The sequence below is a fragment of the Perissodus microlepis genome, chromosome 19 (assembly GCF_051167445.1).
Source record: "Perissodus microlepis isolate ML-2025 ecotype Zambia chromosome 19, ASM5116744v1, whole genome shotgun sequence".
In the NCBI taxonomy this organism is placed as follows: Eukaryota; Metazoa; Chordata; class Actinopteri; order Cichliformes; family Cichlidae; genus Perissodus; species Perissodus microlepis.
Window position 1 is genome coordinate 1,940,643 of NC_140479.1, and position 27,294 is coordinate 1,967,936.

Sequence of the window (27,294 nt, forward strand, 5' to 3'; positions counted from 1 at the left end):
CTTCTGCCTTATTAATAGAGCATTAATAAATATTCAAATGAGAGGTATTTTAAAATGAACTGCTCTTTGGTTTACAATTTAGAAATGCAATGTTTTAAAAACTGTATACAATCTCTGTCAAACAAAAAAACCTAGCGTGGCATTTACACGATATATTAAAATTAATTTAAAATAAATGATCTCAAGTACGATAATTTCAAATAAAACAATCTAAACTAAAGCATAAAGTAAAATTACCTATACTCTGTCTTCTTGGAAGGCTTTCTTACATTAATAGGTAAAATCATCATTTACAAAAATCATCTGCTGGATGACATAGATTTGTGTGTGTGTGTGCTTAAAGAGTGTGTGTTGGTAGCCTTTTAAAGAGGTGGTGACTGTAATGAAGAAAAGTGAGCATATCAGCATTATAATTTCTGTGCTTTGATGCAAAAACAGATGTTATAATGGTGTAGATGTTAATAATTAATGTTAATAATAATTCAGTGCCCCAGGTCAGTAGCCCGTGTACATTTTTATTGGCCTGTAGGGAGAAAAAGATTTTATTTTTATATTTTTAAGATATTAATACAACTTTATTCAGATAATATTTTCTCTTAAAATCCGAAAAATATTGTACAAAAGTAAAATAACAAAAGCCAGACATAAATATGGTCTAGTACACCCATGCCCCCCTTTAGACTCACCCCTGTTTGTTGCAGGTCACTGCCTCAGCCTTCAGCAGGCGGCCCAACTCAACCATCGTCCCAAACTTTCATTACTGATGGAGCAGCTACAACGTTCGCTTCTCTTCATGTCAGAGTTTGTTGATCAGGTGCTTTGATGAAGGAGTTTTTTCCACTGGGTCCTGTGGTTGGGGGTTTGTTGTGTTGATGTGAGTACGGCTGGCAGTGGGACTGTGTAAATAGTGAGCCTCAATAAAGCGTGCTGCAAAGCACGAAAATGTCTCCGTGTCTGCCGTGGCGTTTCACAGGTGCGTCAGCATCTAAGGAAACAATTCGCATCGAGGATTTCTGGTAATATAATCCAGTTATTCCAATAACTCCAGGAGTCGTTGCAGCCTTATTAAAACAAAAGAAATCATTTCTCACTGAAGCCATAGGAAAAAGGTCAAAATTTAGAAATTGAATTTTTTTTAATAACAGTTTTTCATTTAAAATAATTTTGTTTATTTTCTAATTCTTTAATGGCACGAGGCTTTTCGTTTTTCAACCTCTCTATTATGTGGCTACATTTGAAAGCAGCATTTCCCCCAAAACGTCTTCTTTTTATTACTTATCTCCAAATATTAGAACTAAAAGCTTTTTACTGCGTATAGTCTTGGATATGAATTTACATTCAGAGACTCATATTGTATAAGTGCTGCTGTTGTGCTATCTTGATAGAATTTGTGCTGATTTTAGTATGAAAGTCATGCAGAATAAGTAATGTATATAAATAAAATGTATAAATGCAAACTTAGTATTTTTGAAACACTGCATTAACAGTGTGGCTCTGGTGATGGCGCTTGTTACAAAAAGGCGTCCTGGTGCATGGCTAAGCAGAAAGACTCATCTGGTAATCTCTGGTGACTTGTTCCTGTCATTGCTTTGTCATCATCGTCCAGATGACACTCATGTCAAATGGTCCTATGGGAGCATGCTGCGTGGCTGTATGTGTGTGCGCCCTGGAGTGTTTTCATGTGTGTCTGCTGGAGGTTAGAGAGGTTAAGGGGAGCTAATTTCACGCCTTTTTATTTGCACTGGCCTCAGGAGACGAGCTCTATAAGCATTATCACTTCCAGCTGGTTCAAATGGGACAGACGGGACAGGACTGCCAGCACAGATATGCAGACACGTAGAGACCAGAGCACAGAAGATGCTTTCTAGATGCTTAGGGTGTCATTTGTTTTTATTGCTATTTTTCATTTAGATTTTATAGACATGTATATTGTATTCTGTTTGTTCGTAACTGTTTTGTTATATTTTAGCTGCAGTTTCAAGATACACTGTATTAATATGATTCCTGTTATTTTTGCAGGACCTTTGTGTTGACATTGGTTCATTTTTCTTTCAGAAGTAAAACCAAAACACGAATCTCTCACTCTGAAGCTCTGTAAACAAGAATTAAATGCACTATGTGGCCAAAAATGTTTGCACATCTGCCTTCACAGTATATGAACATGAGTGACATCCTGTTATTTATTCCTAAGGTTTTAATTGGCAGCTGTAATAGCTTCAAGCCTTCTGGTTTGGTAGTGAGTTAATGGGAATTTCTGACCATCCTCCCAGAAGCGCATTCGTGCTGCAGCATTGCGTGTTCCTTTCACTGGAACTGAGGGGCAGAGCCCATCTCCTGAGAAACACCACATCTGGCAACCTCCAAACTCTGACTTGTCCATCGCCAGACAGAGAACCATCAATCATCACTTGAGAGAACATGTTTACACTAGAGTCTAGTTGTGGCGTGCTTTACACTGCATTGCCTTGTACAGCTTGGATGCAGCTACTCAGCCATGAAAGCTCAGGTCATGAAGCTGTCTGTGCACTGTTGTAGAGCTAATCTCAAGACCTCATGAAGTTTGCAGCTCTGTAGTGAATGACTCTGCACACTATGCATCCACTGACCTGCTCTGTGATTTTACGTGGACAGTTGGTATGACATCACGGTACCACACAGTGGTGCCAGTCACAGCTGTTCCTTGTACCATGCAGTTTGAAGTTTCCTAGACGTCTAAATGAGTTACATGACATTAAAAGACACTCGACACTGCTGAAATCCATCCAGTAACAAATCAGACTGTGTGACACGAGGAGCAAAAACAGACGCTGTGACAAGGATTGAGAGGAAGATGCCCTATATCCACACTAGAGGGCAATGAGGGAGCTCGGGAAAAGGAGGCACAGGTGAAAAGAAACTGGGTAACGAACAATGAAGAAAGAAAACGAGTGATAAATAACAGCAGAAGTCAAAACCTGGGGGGGCAGACAGAGACTTAATGTTCACACCTGACTGAAGTCCTACAGTGGGACCTTACGACAGCTGTGGGTAAACAAATACCCACAAAGCTCAGTGAACTAAAGTAGTAATGAAGTCCATCTCAGGCGCAGACCTCTGACCCGTATCCTAAATTTGATTTGTTGCATTTTCAGCAAAGAGATCATCAGTAGATTTATTTCTATTGCAGTAGATTCTCTCTGTGGTTGTGTGTGTGCTTTTTGTAAGTAGAAATTTGTAAAGGATTGATAGAAATAAGTCATACTTTATCCTGAACACCATTGTCATATAAATTAATGATTGAAGAGCTGAATGTTTTAATATATTTTTACAAATAGCAGTATTTTATGTAAACACTTCATGTCATGATTCAAATTACCACCCAGCAGTAAAACCAAAGTGTACTCGATAGCTTTTTGTTCCTGTTTCAACATAACAATGACAACATGAACAAAAGGAATAGTTTGTCTGCTCTGCTGAGCCACAGTTGTCAACTTGCCATGATCTCCAGTTTGTCAGTGCTCCCAAAGACACGCTTCAACCTTTTACCTCGTCTCTTTAGCAAGTTTACTGGTACAGTAACATTTTAAAGCACTGGGACTAAGTGCCATGCCACACATCGAACAGTGTTTAGCCTTTCATTGTCCCTGAAAGTCTTCATTTCTGCAACAGCCTTGATACATTTTAATCAACTGTCATGATTGTTTTCTGTCACCTCCTGCAGGTGCACAGGCGATCGGCAGAGCGTCTTCGAGACTTGTGCTGTGCCAACCGGGGCACTTTTATCAAAGTGGGCCAGCACCTTGGTGCTCTGGACTACCTGCTGCCCGAGGAGTACACATCTACGCTAAAGGTGCTCCACAGCCGAGCTCCTGAGAGCAGCATGGAGGAGATCCAGCAGGTTATCAGAGAAGACCTTGGCAAGGAAGTAAGAGCAGATAAACTTGATCTACTGTAAGACGAAATGTTGTAGGGATGAACTTTTGTGATTTTTCACATGAGCTTGTCTTAATTGTGTGCGTATGTGTGAGTTTTAACATTACGTCGTGTGCTTCACCTCTCATGATAAGGCATCCTAACAACAGTGATTTCACCCTAATTTCCAGTCTAGACATAAATGTAAAAACAGACATATTAACAGTGGAACATTTGAAAACATCTGAACAACAGCCATCTTCACTTATCATGTCAAATTTTATTTCATTCAAGTGAGCAGAAAGATGGGTGACAACGGTCCCCGTAGTGAGGCCGACTATAAATGACACAGGGGTTAAAGATGATGGCTGATCTACATTTATGGGCGTCTCTCACTCTTAGAGAGAAACTTGGGTACTTTTTTGAAAAAGATTAAAAGTCTGAGAACAGAATTTTATATGAAAGACGGATGCAGCCTCAGTGACCTCGCCCACTGTCTCTATAAAGTGTTTTGTTCTTGCCGTCTTGGTGTTTTGAAGCCACACAATATCTACCCGAGGCATTTCAGAGAGGAGCTGTGGCAGTTGTTTGGCTTGAAGCAACATTTCCACATTTCAACTTTTCCCCCTCAAAACAGTATTTCCACTTTTTCTCCACATGGACACACATTTTCGTTTTTCTTAATGGGCCCATATCACATATCTCTGTCGTGTGGATGTGATGAGTAAGGGCTGAATCTGCAAAATGAAGCAGACTGCAAGTGCATAGGCTGACAGCTTGTCAGTTTCATGATGTTTTATCTGTTTTTTTCTCTTTTTTTTTAACAAAATGAACATCATGTTTTCTTTAACAAGTCTTCAAACAAGTGAAAGTGTTTAGTGAGGTTATACATGACGAGAGCTGAGGGTTGTTTTCTCAGAGACCTGTGGACAGCTGCATATCTTCCACTGGTGACACAACATATGTGAAAATTCCAATATTAGGAAACACAAACACAGTCATAGTACAGAATCAGGGAGTCCAGCTGTCAGATAAGAGAACTCTGTCAGCATCGTAGCAGATTTATTCCAGTAAAGAATGACTTTTACCAAACACCTTTATGTTTGCCTTTCATTCGGTGTGTAGTTTAATCATTTTTATCTGGAGTTTCTTTCACTGTAATAGTCAGAGCATCTCTGTGCACGTGTTCTCGTAGCAAGCTGAGAAGTGGGGACGAATAAATCAGTTTAAAACTGCTAAATGACAACCGAGAGGCTGTTAATGCTGCTGTTAGTGTGGAGCACAACATTCAAACTGCTGGTGATGACAGCCTTTTAGAACTGCAGGAGGAAAGCAATTATTCTGTTATTTTTAGATGCAGTGTGTCGCTCTTCCCCTTCTCCTGTGTGTGCATGTGCTGCAAGAACGGGTTTGGTAGATGAACGCGGCGTTCCTACGACTGTTTAGGCAACCACGTTAGGGTTGGATTATGCTGACACAGCATTAATGAATCATTGTTGTGACCTTCATGATAAAATTCACAAAAATCACCACATTGGGTGCAATAATGGTAGATACCAAAATAATGCATATCAGTGATTTACAACCATGGGTAATGCTAGCATTATTTGAGAACTAGTTTAATATTCATAGTAAACTCCGCAGTCCTTCTCAGTAACCCACAGAAAAACGGAGAATCGATCTTTTTTCTCATTGCTCTCAGATATATCAGTCTTCTCTTGTTCATGTTTTTAATTAGGTCCACATTCAGTTTGATGTCTTCCAGAGTAGGGCATCATTAACGCTGAAAAGATAGTAATATAATTTGTGTGTCTACAAAGAAGGTAGCAGAATGAATCAGCCCCCCTCGCTTCTGGAGTGGCAGGAGAAGAAGTGACGCTGATGAGCCGCTCTGAAGGCAGCAGCGAAGCTTCGCCATCATTTCCGATCGACTACACATTTATCTTTTTAAATATGTGTGCATTCTAACGTCAGATGGATTTTCTCATGTATAAGTGGTTAGTCACGAGCAGTATGTGGTCTGTTGATGTTTTCAGCACCATATGTGGTGAGATGTGCATCGGCGCTGTGCATGCATGTGAGGAACGTTGCCTTGTTTCATGTTTCATGCATGTACTACTACAACTACAACAAACACAATAACTACATCTTGAACAACAACAACCGGAGCTCCAGCCATGACAGCTGATAATAACTGTAACGACTAAGATTTGTCAGCGCTTTCCAAAATACCCAAGAACACCATATTCTACAGCAGTCATGTTATCATCTGGTAGCTGCCAGTAGGTGGCAGACTGCTGCCTACTGGGAATCTGCACTTTCTGTTTTACCCATGGATAAAGACAAAGAAGTAGGGCTCCAGCTGCCACCTTTAGCCACCTTTCGGCTTGCCTCACGATCCATGTTGGCTTAGAACAGCTGATTATAATAGCATGTTTGGATTTAAAGCCACATACTAGCAGCTGCTGTAGTTATATTTAGAGTCATCTATTTGTAGTTATTAATTTATACCATACACGATTAACTTAGTGACTAATGTTACTTACAGTAGTATTAAAAACTGAGATTACAGAAAAGTACGTTGGTCTTGATCATTTTTATTTTTTTAATAAACTGTACATTTGGCATTCGTATGAATAAGCTTTATTAAGCTGATGCTTTATTAATGTGGTATTAAAATGGATATAAAACACATGTATAAATAAAAGTTGAGATTTTTCAAAATAAACTGACTCACGTGAAATAGTATGCAGAGTGTTTACAGACGCGTCGGGTGCTAAAAAATAAACCTTAGAACAGGCCGTGTGATAAATACTGTTTCAACTTGTGTGACACTGGACTCCAGGTACACGACTCCCAGCTGAAAACACTTCACGCAAGTCGAGCTGCCCGAGATTCACAGAATTTACAGAAAATGTAAAATGTTTGCGATTATATATCGTTGTCGGGCCGATAAATGTCTTGTATCGGGATATGAGATTTTGGTCATATCGCACAGCCCTCTGTATAAAGCCTAATTTACACCACAGAGACCTGCTCTCAAAAACTGTAACCCATCATAGATGGAAGAAGCCTGTCACCACAGGCTCTCCTCTGCACTGTTCTCATTTATAAAGTGCTTTACAAACACAAACATTATGGCTAACAGGTGGATTTTCCTATTTCATTCATTTTAGCCAAACAATGAAGCACCACTCGCTGCTAAAGAGACACAGGGTGAAAGTGGACAGTCTATCCCGGGTTTCTTAACATAAAAATTGTTTTTATAACCAGGGGCAGCACAAAAGTTAGACTCAGTGTCCCTGTTTTCCCCAAGTTATTAGCTAATGAGAGTCTGTTGATCACAACCGACCAACCAACCCGATGATGTCACGCTCTATACTGGGACAGGATGTTTTAAAACTAACTTTAAGAATCCAGCTTCACACACACTGTTACATCTATGTCAGTTTTTAAGAGCAGGTGAGCCTTTATATGTTTTGCAGCTTTAGTTCCTGCTTATTACACAGAAACTACCACAAATGTTTCCCTTTAAAAATGCGCTTTTAGTTATTACCTAAACCACATACTATGAACTTACACCACTGAGGGAGTAGCTAACTGTAGCTAATGTTACTGGAAGCTAAGGTTGCAAAAAAACAAGGTTGTGTTGAAATAAGATGACATTATTATAATAAATATGGATAAACAACCAGATGTCGTTAATGACTGTCACTGATATAATTAAGCACCCCATGTTCAACAGTTCATTCAGACTGTAGCTATGTGAGTGAATGTTATCATGGTTTATTCCAAAGTGTTCCAATATGTTGTTTTTGGCAGAAAATTGAAAAAGATGAATTAATTATTTTACTTTATGCAAAGTTATAATGATGTGAAACTGTTGCTCAAACAACTTCAATCATTCTTGGTTTAATTTCAAAAATCTAATTTTCCAGTATGGAAAAGCCCTGGGCTGGAGAAGTGGGAGAACATGGATGGAGTCTTACTTTTGTGTACTGGACACTTTAAATATCTGTTCCATAACTACTTTCTGTCCAAGCTCAAATATTTTTCCCGCACTGTGTTGTCATCCATGTATAAGATGTGGTGTGAAAGGGGGTCCTCTGCAATCCCATCAAAGTCTGAGGTATTCATATAAATTATTCCTTTAAAATTGGGAAAAAACTATGTTAAATAGACCTTTATATTCTGTGATCCATGATAAAACAATAATTATTGTTTTCTTATACATATTTATTCTTCCTGTCTTTGAAACGTGGATTTGGATCAGTGTTTCCAGCTCAGTCCAGACTTCCTGATGCTTGTTGTAATCATTTGTTAGTGTTAAATTCCTGCTTATTACACAGAAGCTATCACAGGTATTTCGGGTAACAATCACACTTTAATAACCTTTTAAAGCAAACTTAATGTGCTATTAAATAGAAACAGACAGGTTTGTATTTTGCATTTGTTTCCTGATATTAAGCAAAATCTACCAGAGAGATGTAAACATTTACTGAACCAGAGCATTAAACATAATATTGACATTATTGCTTCTAAGCAAGGCAGAGTTCTGGGAACCTAAGGTAGGATTAATTCAAACATTATAATATAGTAATACTACCCAAATGTGCTAAAACATCAGCCAGTATTACAGTGTTATTATGAGGTTATTACAGTTTATCTCTGTATAAAAATGGTAAAATCCAAACTCGCAGACATTACTTCTTGTAGCTGGCAGGTTATCATGTTGTTACTAAGGTATTATGTTACTGTCATTAATAAGTTTTGCCTCATGGACATGCCTTGACATTTTGATATTTCCACATTATTCCTCTCAGTTTTTGGGCCCCTATTTTCCAATTACTTAGTTTAGTACTATTACACTCTTTAACTGCTGTTGCTGCATGATAATACTTGTATATTAACTGGTTATTACTTTGATAACTAAGTGGTAATAACTTGTGTTGGCCTTGTTACCTGACTATTATCACTTTATTACCGAGCTGTAATAGAAAGTGCTGCCATTAAAAAGACATTAAAGCACTACAGTCACTGAGCTCAAACAGGCAAATCTGAATTAAATGGACTCTAAGTCCTGCTTAGAGCTTGATAAGAAGCCAACTGTCTTCCTCACAGACGTCTTTAGGGCCAGGTGGCTTCTTTACAACTTCTCAGGACTACCATGACCTGGATGACTGAGGACCCACGCAGACATCTTGTCACAGTGTAATGAAATGGGTCAACGATACAGAGGCCCATTTTTTCAGTTTCACATGTTTGTGTCCGTCTGCTGCTCAAAGTAAAGCATTAGCTGCAGTTGTGACCTTGTAGTGATCACAGATGCACTCCAACATCTTAATAACTGAAACAAGGCTTCATCATTTTTCACCCAGCGAGGAAATAACATTTACCAGCCATCACTACAGCATATGTTATGCAGTAGTGTCCATAAAGACAAACTCAGTGGTCCAAGCTGTCAAACTGGTATTTACAAGGTCAAGTGCTGGACTGAATACGATGCAAGACCTTTCACCTTAAACGTTATGTGTAGCTGCTGCTTTACACAATGGTGGGATAAAAAGTGAAAGGACAGTGTGTATAGTCGTATTGTTCATGTGTTACATCTGCGTTGCATTAAGACTGGGAGGAGGATATTGGAGTTTTTAGAGCTGAGCCTTTCACTTCTTTTCCTTTGCTAAGTAATCTGTTTTTCTTCTCTTCTGCACTGTAATGATTTATGTCACCTCCTCCAGCTGGGCCCGTGGCGCGCCGCCATGGAGAAAAATGACCACCTTACTGCAGATACAGACACCAGTGTGTTGCCATTTAACTGGGAGACCTCAGGGGCCATTTTATTTGTGCCACAACTCATTTCAGGGAACGTATGTCACTGTGGGTCTGCCCTGTGGGAGCAGGCCCCACTTGCACACATTACCATGTTTATTAACAACACAGCTGAGATTAAGTAGTGAGTGTGTAGGAGAGTACATGAATCAGAGGCTGCAAGCAGGGCGCTGATTACAGAAGCTGTACAGTGATAAAGAGTTGGACTGTTACTGTCAAGCCTTTTTTTCAACATCGTTTTTACAATAATGTAAATTTTAAGAATCGCAGATGTTTAAATTTCACTGGGATTCCTCAGATTTTTCACAGCTCCCTAAAGTGACAGGTTCATCTAGAAATTACACGTTTACTTAACCCATGAAGGCTCTCTTTGCATGTCAGATCCCACTGGATGCTCCTTCTCATAGTGGGCAGACGTTGGTAAGCAAAGACAATTTCATTCCATTTAGCATATTTGCATAATGAATAACTCTGTTGTTCCCACACAGAGTCTCATGCTGCATGCATAATTCATTGTGCTATGGCATCTTCCACATGGCTCCCGGTCAGCCTGCACCCGATGGGCCGACATCGTGTTCAAATTAGTCTCTTTTCATGTTTCACTAGGAAAAAAAAGCAGGGCAGTTGTCCCAGTGATGACGTTAAAATATCAATGCAAGCCTGCCAAACACGATACTGTGGTAGATTAGGGTGGTAATACTTATACAGTCCCAGCCTGCACTCTTCACCCATTCATACATTTCTAATATTCACACACCTGCAGGACTCACCGACCTTGTATCAGTTCTTAGTTGGGCCACGCTGAACAGGCAGTTACTGATTACTGACAACAGGCAGGCATTGATCAGTCAGAATCACACTTTGAGTCTGATCATAGACAGAGTGGAAATTTGTGTTGAAACGGGTTAAATTTGCTTTTGTTCCCACTGCAGAGACGCGTCTCTGAATGATAAACGTAGCTAAATGTACTGCATTTATCGATTGCTCCTCCAGCCTTAAAGCTTGTTACATTTAAAGCCCCTGTCCCCCTCTGTCCCTAAAGACAAATACATGTAGACACCAGTATGACCTTCTGTTCAGGGTGAGTCCCTTTGTGTGTTAAAGCATGAGAACTTCACTGATTTTAAAGTAAATTAAATGTCTGTATTAAAAAAATTTCCTCACAGGTTTTTTTTTTTGTGTCCCTGGAAAATATTTCCGACTGTATTTGTGTGATCTGTGTGAGTTTGTGTTTTTGTTTTGCTGTGTATGTATTTACAAATTGTGGAAAATGTCTCTTAATCTAATTGTTTCATATGTTGGAGTATGATGACCTCTCTTTGCTGCTGTAGATTTTATTCAGCTGGAAAGTGACTAACAGTCAATTAACAAATATGTTCTCATATGTAATAATCTTCCTATAATGATTGTAACGTCTGTGTGTACCCAGTGAAACTTTGCACAAACGTCGTCACACATACAGCAAATAAACATATATTATGAATCATACATTAAACATACAAGTCTCAGTTCTGGTTTTTAAATTTCCCTTTCACCTGTGAATGCAGTGTCATGTTCAGCGTATGTGACCAGCATTAAACTTAACAGTCAACAGAATATGAATCTGTGTGAATCACAACTAAATACAGAAGCATTTGAAAAACTGCCACAGGTTTTTGCAACTTTATTTTACATAATTTTAAAAATTATTTGCAAAACAAACTGATGATGCAGTTTTATTCCCCAGTGTTCAGTTTCAGCTCAAGGCCCAATTGATTCCAAGTTTTAATGAAAACCTAATAGCATCAGTATTGCTCTTGCTAAACGTTACAAACACCTTGTAAAACAGTGTGACAGACTAACCCTGTGCTACAGTATGTTTGACTTTTGAAATTTGCTCTCCCAAAGCTGACAATCAGATGATTAAGATAAGGTTTTTAACCATCACACATCACGTTTTTTCTTCAGAAAAATCCTTTTCAGCACCTCCCAAATTACAGGTTAGTGAAGCGAACCCTGAATCACTCATGACTGCACCTCATATATTTCATCCAAGTCAGATTTTAATTCAGTTTGACTTAATATAGCACCAAATCACAGCAACAGTCGTCTGTCAGATCCAGGCTCAGGGAGGGGCAGCCGTGACCAGTTGGGGGTGAGGGGAGGGAAACAAAAGACACGATGTCGAAGAAACCCGAGATGAATAATAGTTTAAATGCAGAGTGGTGTAAAAACACACAGAGAGTAAAAAGAGGGGATTGAAGAAGAAACACTCATGCATCATGGGAAGCCCCTAGACCAGGGGTCTGCAACCTTTAACACCCAAAGAGCCACTTGGACCCGGTTTCCACGCAAAAGAAAACACTGGGAGCCACAAATACTTGTTGACATCTAAAATGAAGATAACACTGTATATATTGTTTTTTACCTTTATGCTTTGTGTGAACAACTAAAGTAAGTAAAGTTTATTTATTAAGCGCTTTTCACAGACAGGCAGTCACAAAGCGCTGTACACAAATATTAAAATAAACAATACAATCAACAGACATACACAATGTAAAAGATCAAATGTAAATAATGTAAAGAATATAAAATACGTAGATCAACAAAAGGCTTGTTTGAACAGAAACGTTTTTAACTGCTTTTTAAAAGAATCCACGGAGCAACTAAAGTGTGTTGCTTATGAAATCCATGAAGTGCTACAGAGAAAATTACATTTTATTTATGTAATGAACACATTTTGAACTCTTAAAGAAACATAACAAAAGCAAAGACACCCAGCTGAACTAAAATGATCCATGTAGCAAACAAAACCTGTTGTGAGCCGCCACCCTTATATCGCCTTTGGGCTTTTGGAGCCTTGACCTGACTTTTAAAAAATAATTGGGAAAAAAGCTCTATGCTGCTAACAAAATAGATATTTGCAAAATTCTGTCTAAATATGTATTTTACCAGGTTAATGTGTGTGGCGGGGTGTGGTCTGCAGCGCCGCTGCAGGGGAGGCGGACGCACCTGAGTGGCACCCGCAATCACGCCTCGCCGCCTTAACGTCTGTGCTCTCTCTGCTGTTGTGTTGGTGTGTGTCGGGCTGTGAGCTGCAAAGCTACAGCCGGCTGTGTGCGTACAGCAACCGTGTGTGAAAAGCGTGTTCATGCAAACATCGTTGGGTCTGCCGTGATATGTTTACAATGGGACTTCTGCTCCTGAACCTCTGCGCACAGCGTCTGCAAATCGGGGCTGTACGAAGTCACTTTCATCTTTACAGGACTGTAAGCTGTCATCTGTGAGGCGTGAGCGGTGTTTGTTTTAACATAGTTCACGGTGGAGAACAGCTGCTGACATAATGTGGATCCGAAGATCCATAATTGGCGTACCTGGGGTCGAAAGTCTCGATAAATGCACGGCGTTTCGGCGGGTGCACCGGCTTCCGCGAGTGTGACGCTTATTTTGAGCAATGAAAAAAAAATAACCACCCGGAGCCGCAAAATAAAGACTAAAGAGCCGGAGCCGCGGGTTGCCGACCCCTGCCCTAGGCCTAATGCAGTGTAAGGCTGTGCCTCCCACTCTGCTTTCAAACAGAGGAACCACAAGAAGACCAGCAGCCGAAGAACAAAGTGCTCTATTGGCATTAAAGACATGAGGTCTTTAAGATAAGATGGGCCTGATTATGTAAGACCCCAGGGAGAAGGATTTGAAATTTAATACTGGTTTTAACTGGGGGGACAATAATGAGCCAGTGTGAGGGGAAACATCCTGCTAGTCCCTTTCAGTAGGACACTGCAGCAACTGAAGGTGTTTCAGGGAGTTTTTAGGATAACCTGACAATAATAAACTACAATTGTCAAACTAAGTAATAAATGCATTGACTAATTTGTCACTGTGACACAGGATGATTCTAATAATAATAATCTGGTTGGATACATTGTTTCTAATATACAATAACCACAGTTTGATCTGAATTTGGAAGCAGGATGTTGGCGCTCATCCAGGTCTTTATGTCTTTAAGGCATTCATGTGAGGTGGTGTGTGTCACCTGGTGTCATGGGTAGATAAAGCTGGGTATCATCTGCATAGTAATGAAAATGTATGTTATGGATTCTAATAATACTGCCTGTATAAACGTGTGCAGAACTCTTTGATAGTTTGGACTTTTATTACCAACTGCTTTTTGTATTCTTCAACTGTTCATTGTCTTACTGACTAATTTAGTAAACTTTTAATAATCATAACCCCCATTTGCATTTTTATCTGACAAAACTGTTCAAAAATATATAATTTTCATAGCATGGACATATTTAATAGAAACGTTTAAACATAAAAGGCAACCCAAGGACTTGAAGATAATGTGTTACTGTAAGAGCAGCTGTGATTTTGATGTGTTTTACCTGCTGTAGACCGTCATCACAAAGTATTTATTTTAAAAACAGAAGTATTTTACTTCCCCACTCAGCTGTCTTATGTTCTTACTTTACAGTCGGTTATGGAGTTAACTGTGCCAATTTCAGTCTCAATTATGGTTTCCGTTGCTTTTTGATTTTGCGAGGGAAACTTCTCAGCAGATTTTATTGTGATGGGGCCACTTATTGATTCTCGGAGTGTGTGAAACAAACAGGGTGACAGTGTCTTAAAAATCAGATGCAAAGGTGGGAAAACACAATCTGAGGCAATCCAGTACATAACAAGAGGATGTGCAAGATGCTAGCAGGCAGGGTGTGCGTGTGTGTGCGTGTACTTTGATGTTGTTCCCATCTCCTAATTCTTCACCTCTTTCCCTTCATAATCCCTCATCCCCCCTCTGTCTCCTCCAGTTGTCAGAATTATTTCTGTCCTTTGAAGAGAAGCCTCAGGGTGCAGCTTCCTTAGCACAGGTCCACAAGGCAGTGCTACATGATGGAAAGACGGTGGCAGTCAAGATCCAACACCCCAAAGTCCAGAAACAAAGTGCCAACGACATCCTAGTAATGGAAGTGAGTCTCTGTCTGTTCAACTGCTTTTGAATGAGTTAGGAAATGTGGGGCTGGTCCACTGGCCTAATGCAAATCAATCAGTTTAAACTTATGATCAGTTTATTGACAACAACTTTGTCAGCTAGTAGGTTTATCATTAACGCTATCATTGAATTCAAGTGTTTCAGTCGCTTCCATGCCAGACGAACATTTTTGAAACAATAGGCAGTTCTCAGGAGCTTAGCCAGCAGGTACCAGGGTAGGATGCCACCTGTGCAACAAGTCCAGCTGTCACATTTCTGCACAATGAACTATTCCACAGCAAACTGTAAGTGGTATAATAACAAAGTGGAAGCTACTATGTACCATGTATATCTGTTAGACTCTGTGGTTGAATTTTGAGCTGAATTCAAGTATTCGTAATAGCCTGAAAAGATGACTTTTCACATTTACTGTTCAACCACATTTTGAAAGAAAGGAATATTTTGTAAAAGCCTAGTCAGCTGATTCCACCCAGAGAAACACCCCTCGTCCGGTATTGAGATCGTTGTATTGTGACGTGGTTGTTCTAACCTCATGCACGTTAGCAGATTTGACGACACTCCTTTAGAGCAACAAGAAGACATTTTACATCTGTTTTTACATGCTGAGCAGTTCTAACCTTGACTAATGAACTCAGAAAAGCCTCTTCCACAAGTGATGAAGCTCATCTCGTCTGCTGTTCCAAACAGCACTTTAGCCAGAAGCGCAGCTAAGTGCCGGCATTAAGCGATGATGTAGAGAGTTGCTGAACAGCAATTTTCTGTACTCACACTTGATTTGCTTAGTAATGATCTTTGCAGGGAGAGTCTAATCAGCCACTCTTATAATATGTATTAATATGTTGAGAGGGTACCGTGGTATATATGTTTGCTGTTTTATTATGCTTACAGTGAGACTGATTTTTCTTTTTTTGGATATATGTATTTAATTCGAAGGTGTTGTTGAAGGCGGTTCATTGGCTCTTCCCGGACTTTGCCTTAATGTGGTTGGTGGAGGAGGCCAAGAAAAACATGCCTCTGGAGCTGGACTTCCTTAACGAGGGACGCAATGCTGAGAAGGTGGCCGACATGTTGGCCCACTTTCACTTTCTTAAGGTACTGATATGGGCATGCATGAAAATGCAACCTTTCCCCCAAGACTTCCCTTTAGAGTAACAGTGTAACAGTTTTGTGTATACATGTATTCTAAACAGCTGGTTTTAATTTAAGGCCTTTGATTTATAAAATATGATTCTTACAGTTAACAGAGGTCAGAGTTTTTATGGTCTATGAGAGCTTCCCGTTTGCTGCCCGTCAGCTTCTTCTATATTCTGTTAGCGTTGTCAGTTATCATTTAATTTTTCTGGTGCTGTTTTTGAGACTTGCTTTTCTTTGTTCGGTTTTTATGTACTTACAGTTAGAAATGTTACTTTTTTTTTCTTTTATTCTTTCGTGTCTCGGTGTATTGTGCATTTTTATTGCTTCAATTTAACTTGACAGAGACATAAAATTTGGCAGAATAAAAGATGATTTTGTTCAAATTTGGTCCAATAACAAATGTAATTGTTAATTGTTTTCACAGGCTCATCTGTCATTCTGCCGACTTTTATGTTTCTTACTCACATTTTTCTCCTGTAAACTGTAATGAGTGGAATTTAACTAATTTTCAACTGAATGTTACTAAATAACCTAAAGTACACTAGATTTACTCCTTCAAAAAGATTATTTGAAGCAGTTGTTTCATTTCATTTAAAATAGTACCAGGATAAGAACTGAGCCTTCCAATGAACCTCTGCTAAACAGCTTCACAGGAGACTGAACGGTGAGTAAATGTGAAAAAGATATAGAGGATAAACCTGCACATCCCATCGTCTGTTGCACATCTCTCTGTCCAGATTCCCATGATCCACTGGAATCTCTCCACCAAGAGAATCCTGACCATGGAGTTTGCAGACGGGGGCCAAGTCAATGACAGGGATTACATGCAGACGCATGGCATCAATGTCAATGAGGTACTGCCTGCACTCTGATGGTTAATGGTTAATAGCTTACTGACTAATATTCAAGGTTGTGCAGGTGTGAGCTGTGTGTGCCGGTTGTCCCCCCTCCCACCCTGTCCTGACGTCCTGTGTGTCATCTTTTCACCCCTCAGCTGTAAAAGGCTGATGGGTACTGTCATCACCACCTGGGTGGGAGGGTGCTGTGGACACCCATTAATGTGAATCCAAACACTCATGAAGGAAGTCACTTAGCATTTTCAAACTGATACCATAAGTGTGTCTACTAAAAGTCTCTGAGATGTTTGAATCCCAGTGACTTTAACCTCATGGTCAATGTCAGAGGCCAAGTTTTCTGAAAATCTTGTGAACACAATAAATCGAGAAAGGTACCACCTAGGATCTTTAAATTAATACTATTGGTGCATCTACTAGGAAGCTAAGGGGTAGCACTGGCGGCTACCAGTATTTTTATTTATGCACAACTGTTTTAGTAGCAAAATGCATTAAACACAGAAAAGAGTGTTCATAGCAAAACTAAAAATAGTATTTTTGGCCAACTTTTGTCCATGAAAATTTCATGCTAACACTGACTACAAATCTGTGAAAAAGAAAGGGGGAAAAAAAGAGAAAAGAAACAAACACCTGCAGGACAAGGAAACCGTCCTGTAGGCCATGTAGGTGTTAGTGCCTCATCGGGTGTCCTTCCCCCAGCCAGGTTTCACAGAAACACAATATGGAGCAATCTTGAATGTCCCTCTGTGTACAAATCCGAGCGTGGCGCTCGTCCACTTTATTTTTCAGAGACTGAACATTTGCGAACAGTATAACCTGGAGGGTTAACCTTCCGTTGCTAACCCAGCGCCGGAGCCTCTGGTCAGCTCCTCCCCGTTTGCCTCGCCTCTGCTTCAGCCTGTTCCTAGGAGGGCTCCCTGTCAGTGGTCGGCTTAGCGTTGAGTCAGCATAGCCTGCTAGCTCAGGAAAGGATTCCAGCGAGGACGGGTCAAACAGTCCAACATCGTTGCGCTCTCTCAGTCGCAATAAGGTCCCTCGGTCACAGTGAACTTTTGTGTGGTTCGGAAGAAGAAAAGAAAAAAAAAGAAGTGAGTTGACTCAAAGAGCTCCGCAACGTCGACCTCTGGCGAGCGCCATCTTGGATTTCAGTACTCCAGGAACCACCTCTGTGTGTGGAGGGAAGCTGTGAAACAGTGTAAGTGAAGAACTGAGGCAACGTCGCAGCATGACGCCGTTTAAAAGTGGTTCAAAAATATGGTTTTTGTACATATTTTACAGTACAGGGAGGAGGTAAGGCTTTGATCACCCATTATTTTCACCATAGGGATGTGTGTATATGTATGTGTGCGTGCACAAGGATGTTTATACAAGTGTATATATCTGTACATTTGTATGTCTTTTGACGTGTTACTGGGCTTATAAAAGCAAATACATGTAACAAATTGTAAGGAAGTTGTGCTCGTATGTTTCCTTCCTTTCCAGGCTCCTCTTGTGTTCCCCCGACTGCATCTCACTGTTGTCTACAAATTTATTTGCAGCCTCACATTTGACTTACTTCCTGCTTTATTTTGAAATTACTCATGTGTTTTTCTATGCTTTTACTTTCCCCGTTTGTCCTTTCCAGATCCTTGTAATTGTCTTGATTCTGTTCACCTGTTCGTTCGGTGTGTGTTTTTTGTCTGCATTTTCAGTCTCCCTCCTCTTGTCTCCACTTTACTCCAGAACATTATGTTTATTGTTTCTGACTATTGTATTTTCTAAAACCTAAAGAGAATTATGGATTTGATCAACTGGTCTCTGAATGCTATTGACACCCTTTTCTCAATGAGAAGTTTGGGCTCGGGAGAGCCCGAGTGCCCTGGAGGGACTTTCCCTGCCGGATACACGATGGACGGGTGGAAGACATGGAGGATCGTGTACCTGGCGGGACTGTCGATCGAGGACGCTGAAGATATCTACCTATTCGGAACCATGATAACAGGGTTCTTGCTGATCGGAGCTGGCTTGGCCCTGGCTTATCGGAGAATTAAGAAAGCAGAACCGGCTGTTCAACCCCCCCCCAAGGCTGCCCGCTGGGATTGAAAAAATGGGACGAGGCGCGACTTCTCAGAAAGGGCTCACTGAGTGCAGCATGGTTAAGAGCTTGGAGAAGCTTACGGCTGCCGTGAATACTCAGAATAAGACCTCTGAGTGTACATTGGATTACATCAAGGAAAAGTCCACTCCGAAAAACACCTCTGAGCGGAAGTTGGATCACATCTTGGAGCAGCTCACTGCAGTTGTGAGGTCTCAGAATCTGCTCTTTGAGCACAAGAATGACAAGACCATGGAGCACAAGTTTGATAACATCATGGAGAAACTCGCGGCTCTCCAACGGGAGATTGAGAGACCAGTGTTGGAGTGTTAAAGAACAGCTTTGAAATTCTCATGACCATCATAATGCGGCTATCCCATCGGCGCCAGCTGTGGGCTCAAGGCTGGAGCCGAACAAAAACTCCCTGATAACGACTGTGTTGAGTCTGTTCCTTCCCATTCCATGCAAGGCCACCTGGGTTGGCTGGAAGACTGTTTACTTAGCCTGGCAGGGCGAAGGACACTGCCTCAGCTGAACTATGGACACGCACACACAGACATATACTGATACTGATAAGCACTCACTGACGCATCACCCTCCCTACCCCGGATCCAACGCCATCTCCAACGCTGGATTGCAGATTGCAGCGGTCCCAGATCAGATGTACACACTGGAACTCTTTCCCATGTTGCTGTCTGTGTTTATTGTGCTATGGTGTGTTGATATCTGTGCATTCCTGTATTATCCTTCTGTGTTACACATTTCGATGTTTTTTCGATCGCTACCTAGCCTGACCTGTCTCTCCAATGTGATGTTTGTGTATTGTATGTACGGTCGGCAAGGTCTGTCATCTCGGTTGTGGGCAAAAGACCTGCAACTGACAAATAAAGGCTATCTCATCTCATCATCATCTCATCTCACCTGATTAGTAGGTTAGTGCTTTTCCTGCCATCAGCTTTGAAGGCTTTTTTTTCCTCTTTGTCTTCGTAGTAATTAAACTGCATTTTTCTTGGACTCACTGCCATCAGACTCATTTATTTCTTCTGCATTTGGGTCAAAAAGACAGAAAAACTTCTACATTTTCTTTCTTGAACAGCACAAACCAAGAACCCCTGAACTCTTATTTTAAGCTTCTTCTTTCTTCTTTTTCTGATTTAACTTTACACATTCCCCTTCATGTTTTCAACAGATCTCAGAAAACCTGGGCAAGATGTACAGTGAAATGATCTTTGTCCACGGCTTTGTTCACTGTGACCCCCACCCAGGCAATGTGCTGGTCCGAAAGTGTCCGCAGACCAAAAAGAACGAGATTGTTCTGCTTGATCACGGCCTGTATCAGGTGGGAAATCTCGATCTTGCCTGTGCAGAAAGAAAATGCCATTTGTTCCAATATTGCTGTCCATTTTTCATGCTGTTGGCTGAGGCCTTGAGTCAAAGGGTAGACAGCTAAGATGCGCATGAAAAATAAACATACACACTTTAACAGGCACACTTTTATTAGAGCTACACAGGATAAAAGCTTTTTGATAAACAACTCATTTGATGTTGTTCTCAGCAGAGTGCTGTGTTTGAATGCACCACCGCCTTAATAATACAGGCACATGTGTGCACTCGTGTCCTAGACACACAAACAAACACACACACACTCCTTGATTATTAACACACTCGTTCTTTCAAACGACCACAGTCTGATACAGACATGGACCATTCTTCCATAAGTTTATTTTCTGCCTATTTCTTTGTGCATAAAGAGGATTTTAGTAATAAATATGCAACTCCATCATTTTTGACACACAGTACCAGTACACAGAGACTTCCCTTGGATCGTAATAGCACCAATTTATTCCTAATGATTTGAGATTTCATCTGTGATTTTGGAGAAGAATATTAACCAAGTTAAGATAGACACACATACACATACTCATGTTCAGTGTTATTACCAGTAGGATACTATGTAGGGCTTTTGTGCTCCAAGTGCTGGAGTTGGTAAATGGTTCTTAGCAAGGGGATTAAATATGCCTAAAGTAAGAAATGCATTAAGAGATGAAGCAGATTTCTCTCTTTTTGTAACCCTAAGCCCTAAAAGCCTGAAGAGATACTGTGGTAACTGCTTGGACACCTTGGTTTGTGAATGTGATAACTTCAAACTTCAAATCTCAGTGACCTCGACCTCGAGGTCAGAAGTCAAGTTTTCTGAAAAAAATGTGAATGCATTAACCCAAGAAGGAAGTCGCCTAGGATGTTCAAATTGATACCACAGGTGCATCTACTGAAAATCTCAGATGGGTTCAAGTCTCAGTGACCTCAGTGATCTACTACAGTGTAAAACAGTGAATATAGTACTGGTATTACTGCCCAGTCTCTTACCTGTGAACCAGTCACTCTTAATCACCTATTCTCTGCTGCCTCCATAGGTTCTGCAACCAGACTTCAGGTTGAACTACTGTCAGCTGTGGCAGGCTTTGATTAAGGGCGACATGTCAGGGGTGGAGCGTTACAGCCGCAGACTGGGCGCTGGGGATCTGTACCCCCTCTTTGCCTGTGTACTGACTGCTCGGTCCTGGAAGGCGGTGAATGCCGGTATTAGTTCTGTACCTGTCACCCGATCCGAGGTATGAACTTGTACACACTCAAGCTTACTGTTACTTCATCATCTTATCCTCTCAATTTGACCTGAAACCATGACAGACTGCTATTACTGTTTTATTATTACTGCTGTGGATGTTAATAAGAGTAAATTGTAGTGTAATGGATCATTTTAGGTTTTGGCTTTGACACTGTTGCTGGGTTGATTGTACATTGGTCCATTGGTAATGCCTCAGCGCTCCAGTAGGGGGATTCATGCAAATAAAAAAAGAATGCAATGATTTGCAAATGAATTCAACCCATATTTTATTTGCAGAAACACAGAAACACAGAAAATACATCAAATGTTTAAACTGAGAAAATGTACCACTTAAAAACAAAAAGCAAACAATATGATGAAGACAGCGAGACAAAACACAATGAGGGTACAAATAACTGCAGAAGTTAACACAACTGCTGGGAACACACAGGTCCAAGCAACTGGGAAATGAGACTGGGAAACTAAAACTGAATATTAAACACACAAGACAAGGGCTACCAAAGTCAGAGAGGAAATAACATAACGGAATACCTAACACAGAGACGAAGGGAAGTGGAGAACTATGGCTGTAAAATTACAAGAGTGTACAGAATCAACAATATCTGTAACTGGGGAATAAATACAAATGGAGTACACTACGGTCTACAGGGATAGAAGAGAGAAAACTGTACATAACTGAACATAAACAATGAGTCCAAAATATACAAAATGCTTCGTCAGAGATCCAGGACCCTGACAGAAGCAACAAAACCGTCCTCTCAAAAATATGTTGTCTTAATAGGAGCATATGTGGCCTGTAAACCTGTATGTACTATTCAGCAGGCATGGTGCCTTTCCAGATGTGTACTAATATACCTCCATGCCACCAGAGATGGAGGCTTCTGAACTGAATGCTGATAATAAGGTCCATCTCCAGTTTATGGTGGAGGACACATTCATTTTGTTGGTACTTGGAATGCTTCTTCATTTATTTTTAAGTTCTGTTATTTTTTTCAATACCTGCTTGGTCAACATTCAGTGAAATTCAGAACAACAACTATCAGGAATTTCTTACAGTCCAATTATTGCTACAAAAAATAAAACGACAACAAAAAACGAAACAAGATACTGTACTGTGATCCAGTGATCCAGAGGCAGAGCAACAGGTTAGCAGGCTACTGTACTCTGGATGAATCCAGTGCTGTTCAGTCCCTTGGGATATTAATAGTGCATACTCCAAACATTACAAGTTGATCAGCAGTTACTGCGATACAACCAGTCACTGTGAATGATGACAGACCACTTTACCATCTCAGATCTGGCTCCTCAGACTCTTCCTGAATGAATGAGAGATAATAATCATACTAATCACTAATTCACAAGATTATTTTTATTACAAAGCATCCCTCCAATTCATCATCACCATCTTCATCAGAAAGGTGGTTTACCCTAGCTGTGTGGAAAGTGTTGGCCATGCTCTGTTTGAACTTCTTGGAATTTTCGGAACTCAAAGCAAATCTACAGGAAATCCACTTTGTCAGTCCAGAGTTAACTGAACTGTGATGAAGTGATAATTATACCATACACTGGTATTTGTTCCTCAATGCAGACATGCAACAGCAGATTACTCATAAAGCATTCAGCTGTTTCTAGACATTGTTATATTTACTAAATAAATGCTTTAACCTGCTCATGTCACTTAGCTCAAAGTTATTCAGAGCATTTTTCATCAGTTCGTTATTACCGTTCATTTTTCCTCAATGCTTGAATCTCTCACTTCCTAATTATATCCCTCCATCTATTATGTATATATATATATGTGTATATGTATATGTATATATATGTATAAAAAAAAAATTCCCCACTTGCCCCTGCGGGCGGTCAATCCTTCAAGCTCGGGTCCTCTACCAGAGGCCTGGGAGCTTGAGGGTCCTGCGCAGTATCTTAGCTGTTCCTAGGACTGCGCTCTTCTGGACAGATCTCCCCGCTGTTGTTCCCGGGATCTGCTGGAGCCACTCGCCTAGCTTGGGAGTCACTGAACTAGTGCTCCGATTACCACTGGGACCACCGTCACCTTCACCCTCCACATCTACTCGAGCTCTTCTCTGAGCCCTTGGTATTTCTCGAGCTTCTCGTGTTCCTTCTTCCTGATGTTGCTGTCATTCGGAACCGCTACATCGATCACTACGGCCGTCTTCTTCTGTTTGTCTACCACCACTATGTCCGGTTGGTTAGCCACCACCATTTTGTCCGTCTGTATCTGGAAGTCCCACAGGATCTTAGCTCGGTCATTCTCCACCACCCTTGGGGGCGTCTCCCATTTTGACGTCGGCACTTCCAGGCCACATTCGGCACAGATGTTCCTGTACACTATGCCGGCCACTTGGTTATGGCGTTCCATGTATGCCCTGCCTGCTAGCATCTTGCACTCTGCTGTTATGTGCTGGATTGTCTCAGGGGCATCTTTACACAGCCTGCACCTGGGGTCTTGCCTGGTGTGATAGACCCCAGCCTCTACTGATCTTGTACTCAGAGCTTGTTCCTGTGCTGCCATGATTAGTGCCTCTGTGCTGTCTTTCAGTCCAGCTTTGTCCAGCCACTGGTAGGATTTCTGGATATCAGCCACCTCCTCTATCTGCCGGTGGTACATACCGTGCAGGGCCCTGTCCTTCCATGATGGTTCCTTGCCTTCCTCCACTTTCTTGGGTTTCTGCTGCCTGAGGTATTGCCTGAGCACGCTGTCAGTTGGGGCCATCTTCGTGATGTATTCGTGGATGTTCGTTGTCTCATCCTGGACTGTGGTGCTGACACTCACCAGTCCCTGGCCCCCTTCCTTCCGCTTAGCGTACAGCCTCAGGGTGCTGGACCTGGGGTGAAACCCTCCATGCATGGTAAGGAGCTTTCTTGTCTTGATGTCAGTGGCTTCTATCTCCTCCTTTGGCCGGCCTATTACCCCAGCAGGGTACCTGATCACGGGCAGGGCGTAGGTGTTGATAGCCCGGATCTTGTTCTTACCGTTCAGCTGACTCCTCAGGACTTGCCTGACCCTCTGGAGGTACTTGGTGGTTGCAGCTTTCCTAGCGGCCTCTTCATGGTTCCCATTCACCTGCGGGATCCCCAGGTACTTGTAACTGTCCTCTATGTCTGCAATGTTGCCTTCTGGTAGTCTGATCCCTTCCGGTAGTCTGATCCCTTCCGTTCTGACTACCTTCCCTCTCTTTGTTACCATCCGACTACACTTCTCCAGCCCGAACGACATTCCGATGTCATTGCTGTATATCCTGGTGGTGTGGATCAGTGAATCGATGTCTCGTTCACTCTTGGCATACAGCTTGATGTCATCCATGTACAGGAAGTGGCTGACAACTGCTCCATTCCGTAGTCTGTATCCGTAGCCAGTCTTGTCAATTATCTCACTGAGGGGGGTCAGGCCTATGCAGAACAGCAGCGGGGACAGAGCATCTCCTTGGTAGATCCCGCACTTGATGGTGACTTGTGCTATGGGCTTGAGGTTGGCCTCCAGTGTTGTCCGCCACATCCCCATTGAGTTCCTGATGAAGGCTCTTAGGGTCCTGTTGATCTTATATAGTTCTAGACATTCTAGGATCCAGGTGTGGGGCATTGAGTCATAGGCCTTCTTGTAATCAATCCAGGCAGTGCACAGGTTGGTCAGTCTTGTCCTGCAGTCTCGGCTGACTGCTTGGTCTGCCAGTAGCTGGTGTTTTGCGTCTCTGGTATTCTTGCCCATCCCTTTCTGTGCCCCGCTCATGTATTGACCCATGTGCCTGTTCATCTTTGCCGCTATGATGCCTGACAGGAGCTTCCATGTGGTGCTGACGCAGGTTATTGGTCGGTAGTTGGAGGGGACCGGTCCCTTCTGGGGGTCCTTGAGGATCAGGACTGTCCGGCCTTCGGTTAGCCATTCCGGGTGTCTCTCGTCAACTAGCAGCTGGTTCATTTGTGCTGCCAGGCGCTCGTGGAGTGCAGTCAGCTTCTTCAGCCAGTAGGCGTGAACCATATCAGGGCCTGGTGCTGTCCAACTCTTCATACTGGAGACCCTTTCTTGGATATCTGCCACGGTGATGGTTACTGGACCCTGTTCGGGGAGGTCGCTGTGGTCTGCCCTCAGATCCACTAGCCACTGAGCATTGCCGTTATGGATTAGGTCCTTCTCCCATATGCTCTTCCAGTATTGTTCTGCCTCCAGCCTTGGTGGTGCTGTTCTCATATTGTTCCCCTGCCACTGAGAGTACACCTTGGCTGGTTCCATGGAGAACAGCTGGTTTATTCTCTTGCCTTCTATCTCTCTGGTTTATCTCTTTAAGTGGCTGGCCAAGGCTGTGAGTTGTTGCTTGGCAGTTTCCAAGGCCTCAGGTATGGACAGCTTCCTGTACTTCTTAGGCACCTTCCTCATCGCGCCTTTCTGCAACTCCGATAGTTGGCTAACCTCCCTCCGTGCTACCTTGATCTTAGCCTCTAGCCTCCTTCTCGATGGAGGGTACTGCCCCTTGTGGCTGTTCAACTTGTAGCCAAGCATCTCACTGATCACTGCTGCCGGATTGTAGATCAGCTTGTTAGTCTCGGATGATATCTCCCCCCGACCTGGCGTCCTGGCTCCCCCTTGCCGTAGCATTTATGTTGTACCTCGTCAATCTCTAGCTGTGAGAGCAGTCCCTTCTTTCAAATGTTGGAACACTGAGCTACTAGTTGTTTATTCATGTAACCCCTTCCACCAGGGTTACTTGCGTAGTAGCATTCCAACAACGCCCTGTTTTCGTCTCTTGCCCACCGATGCCCACTTCTCGTCAGGGTGCCCTTGTTCCTCAACACCTGACGCGGACCTTGTTGATCCGGGCGACGTCCGAGCCGGCATGCCTTCACATTTATCTGTCTCGCTTATGTCTGCGGTAGGCTTGCTTAGCATAGGGGGTCTAGCCTTAGGACTCTTACTGGATACAGACGCCCCAGGCGCCCCAGGCCCTTACGCTATCCAGCTGCTAGAGATATATATATATATATATATATATATATATATATATGTGTGTGTGTGTGTGTGTGTGTATGTATATATATATATATATATATACATATATATATTAAAAAAAAAAAAAACACCCATCTCGCCCCTGCGGGTGGTTTATCCTTCAAGCTCGGGTCCTCTACCAGAGGCCTGGGAGCTTGAGGGTCCTGCGCAGTATCTTAGCTGTTCCTAGGACTGCGCTCTTCTGGACAGAGATCTCCGATGTTGTTCCCGGGATCTGCTGGAGCCACTCGCCTAGCTTGGGAGTCACCGCACCTAGTGCTCCGATTACCACGGGGACCACCGTCACCTTCACCCTCCACATCCTCTCGAGCTCTTCTCTGAGCCCTTGGTATTTCTCCAGCTTCTCGTGTTCCTTCTTCCTGATATTGCTGTCATTCGGAACCGCTACATCGATCACTACGGCCGTCTTCTTCTGTTTGTCTACCACCACTATGTCTGGTTGGTTAGCCACCACCATTTTGTCCGTCTGTATCTGGAAGTCCCACAGGATCTTAGCTCGGTCATTCTCCACCACCCTTGGGGGCATCTCCCATTTTGACCTTGGGACTTCCAGGTTATACTCGGCACAGATGTTCCTGTACACTATGCCGGCCACTTGGTTATGGCGTTCCATGTATGCCTTGCCTGCTAGCATCTTGCACCCTGCTGTTATGTGCTGGATTGTCTCTGGAGCATCTTTAATTCAATTCAATTCAATTTTATTTATATAGCGCCAAATCACAACAAAAGTCGCCTCAAGGCGCTTCATAGATACAGAGAAAAACCCAACAATCATATGACCCCCTATGAGCAAGCACTTTGGCGACAGTGGGAAGGAAAAACTCCCTTTTAACAGGAAGAAACCTCCGGCAGAACCAGGCTCAGGGAGGGGCGGCCATCTGCTGCGACCGGTTG

At 42.1% G+C, this 27,294-nt stretch overlaps 1 protein-coding gene across 2 annotated transcripts in view; it reads left to right on the forward strand.

Moving 5' to 3' along the window:
* The window catches only part of adck1 (aarF domain containing kinase 1), a 97,336-nt gene that overhangs the window by 34,006 nt on the left and 36,036 nt on the right, over positions 1–27,294 (forward strand). For both annotated transcript variants that reach the window (XM_084915326.1, XM_084915327.1), the window contains 6 exons: positions 3,701–3,904; positions 14,508–14,666; positions 15,623–15,781; positions 16,561–16,677; positions 19,941–20,090; positions 21,166–21,363. In XM_084915326.1, coding sequence (XP_084771452.1) covers positions 3,701–3,904; positions 14,508–14,666; positions 15,623–15,781; positions 16,561–16,677; positions 19,941–20,090; positions 21,166–21,363 — 987 coding nt within the window. The remainder of the gene's footprint in view (positions 1–3,700; positions 3,905–14,507; positions 14,667–15,622; positions 15,782–16,560; positions 16,678–19,940; positions 20,091–21,165; positions 21,364–27,294) is intronic.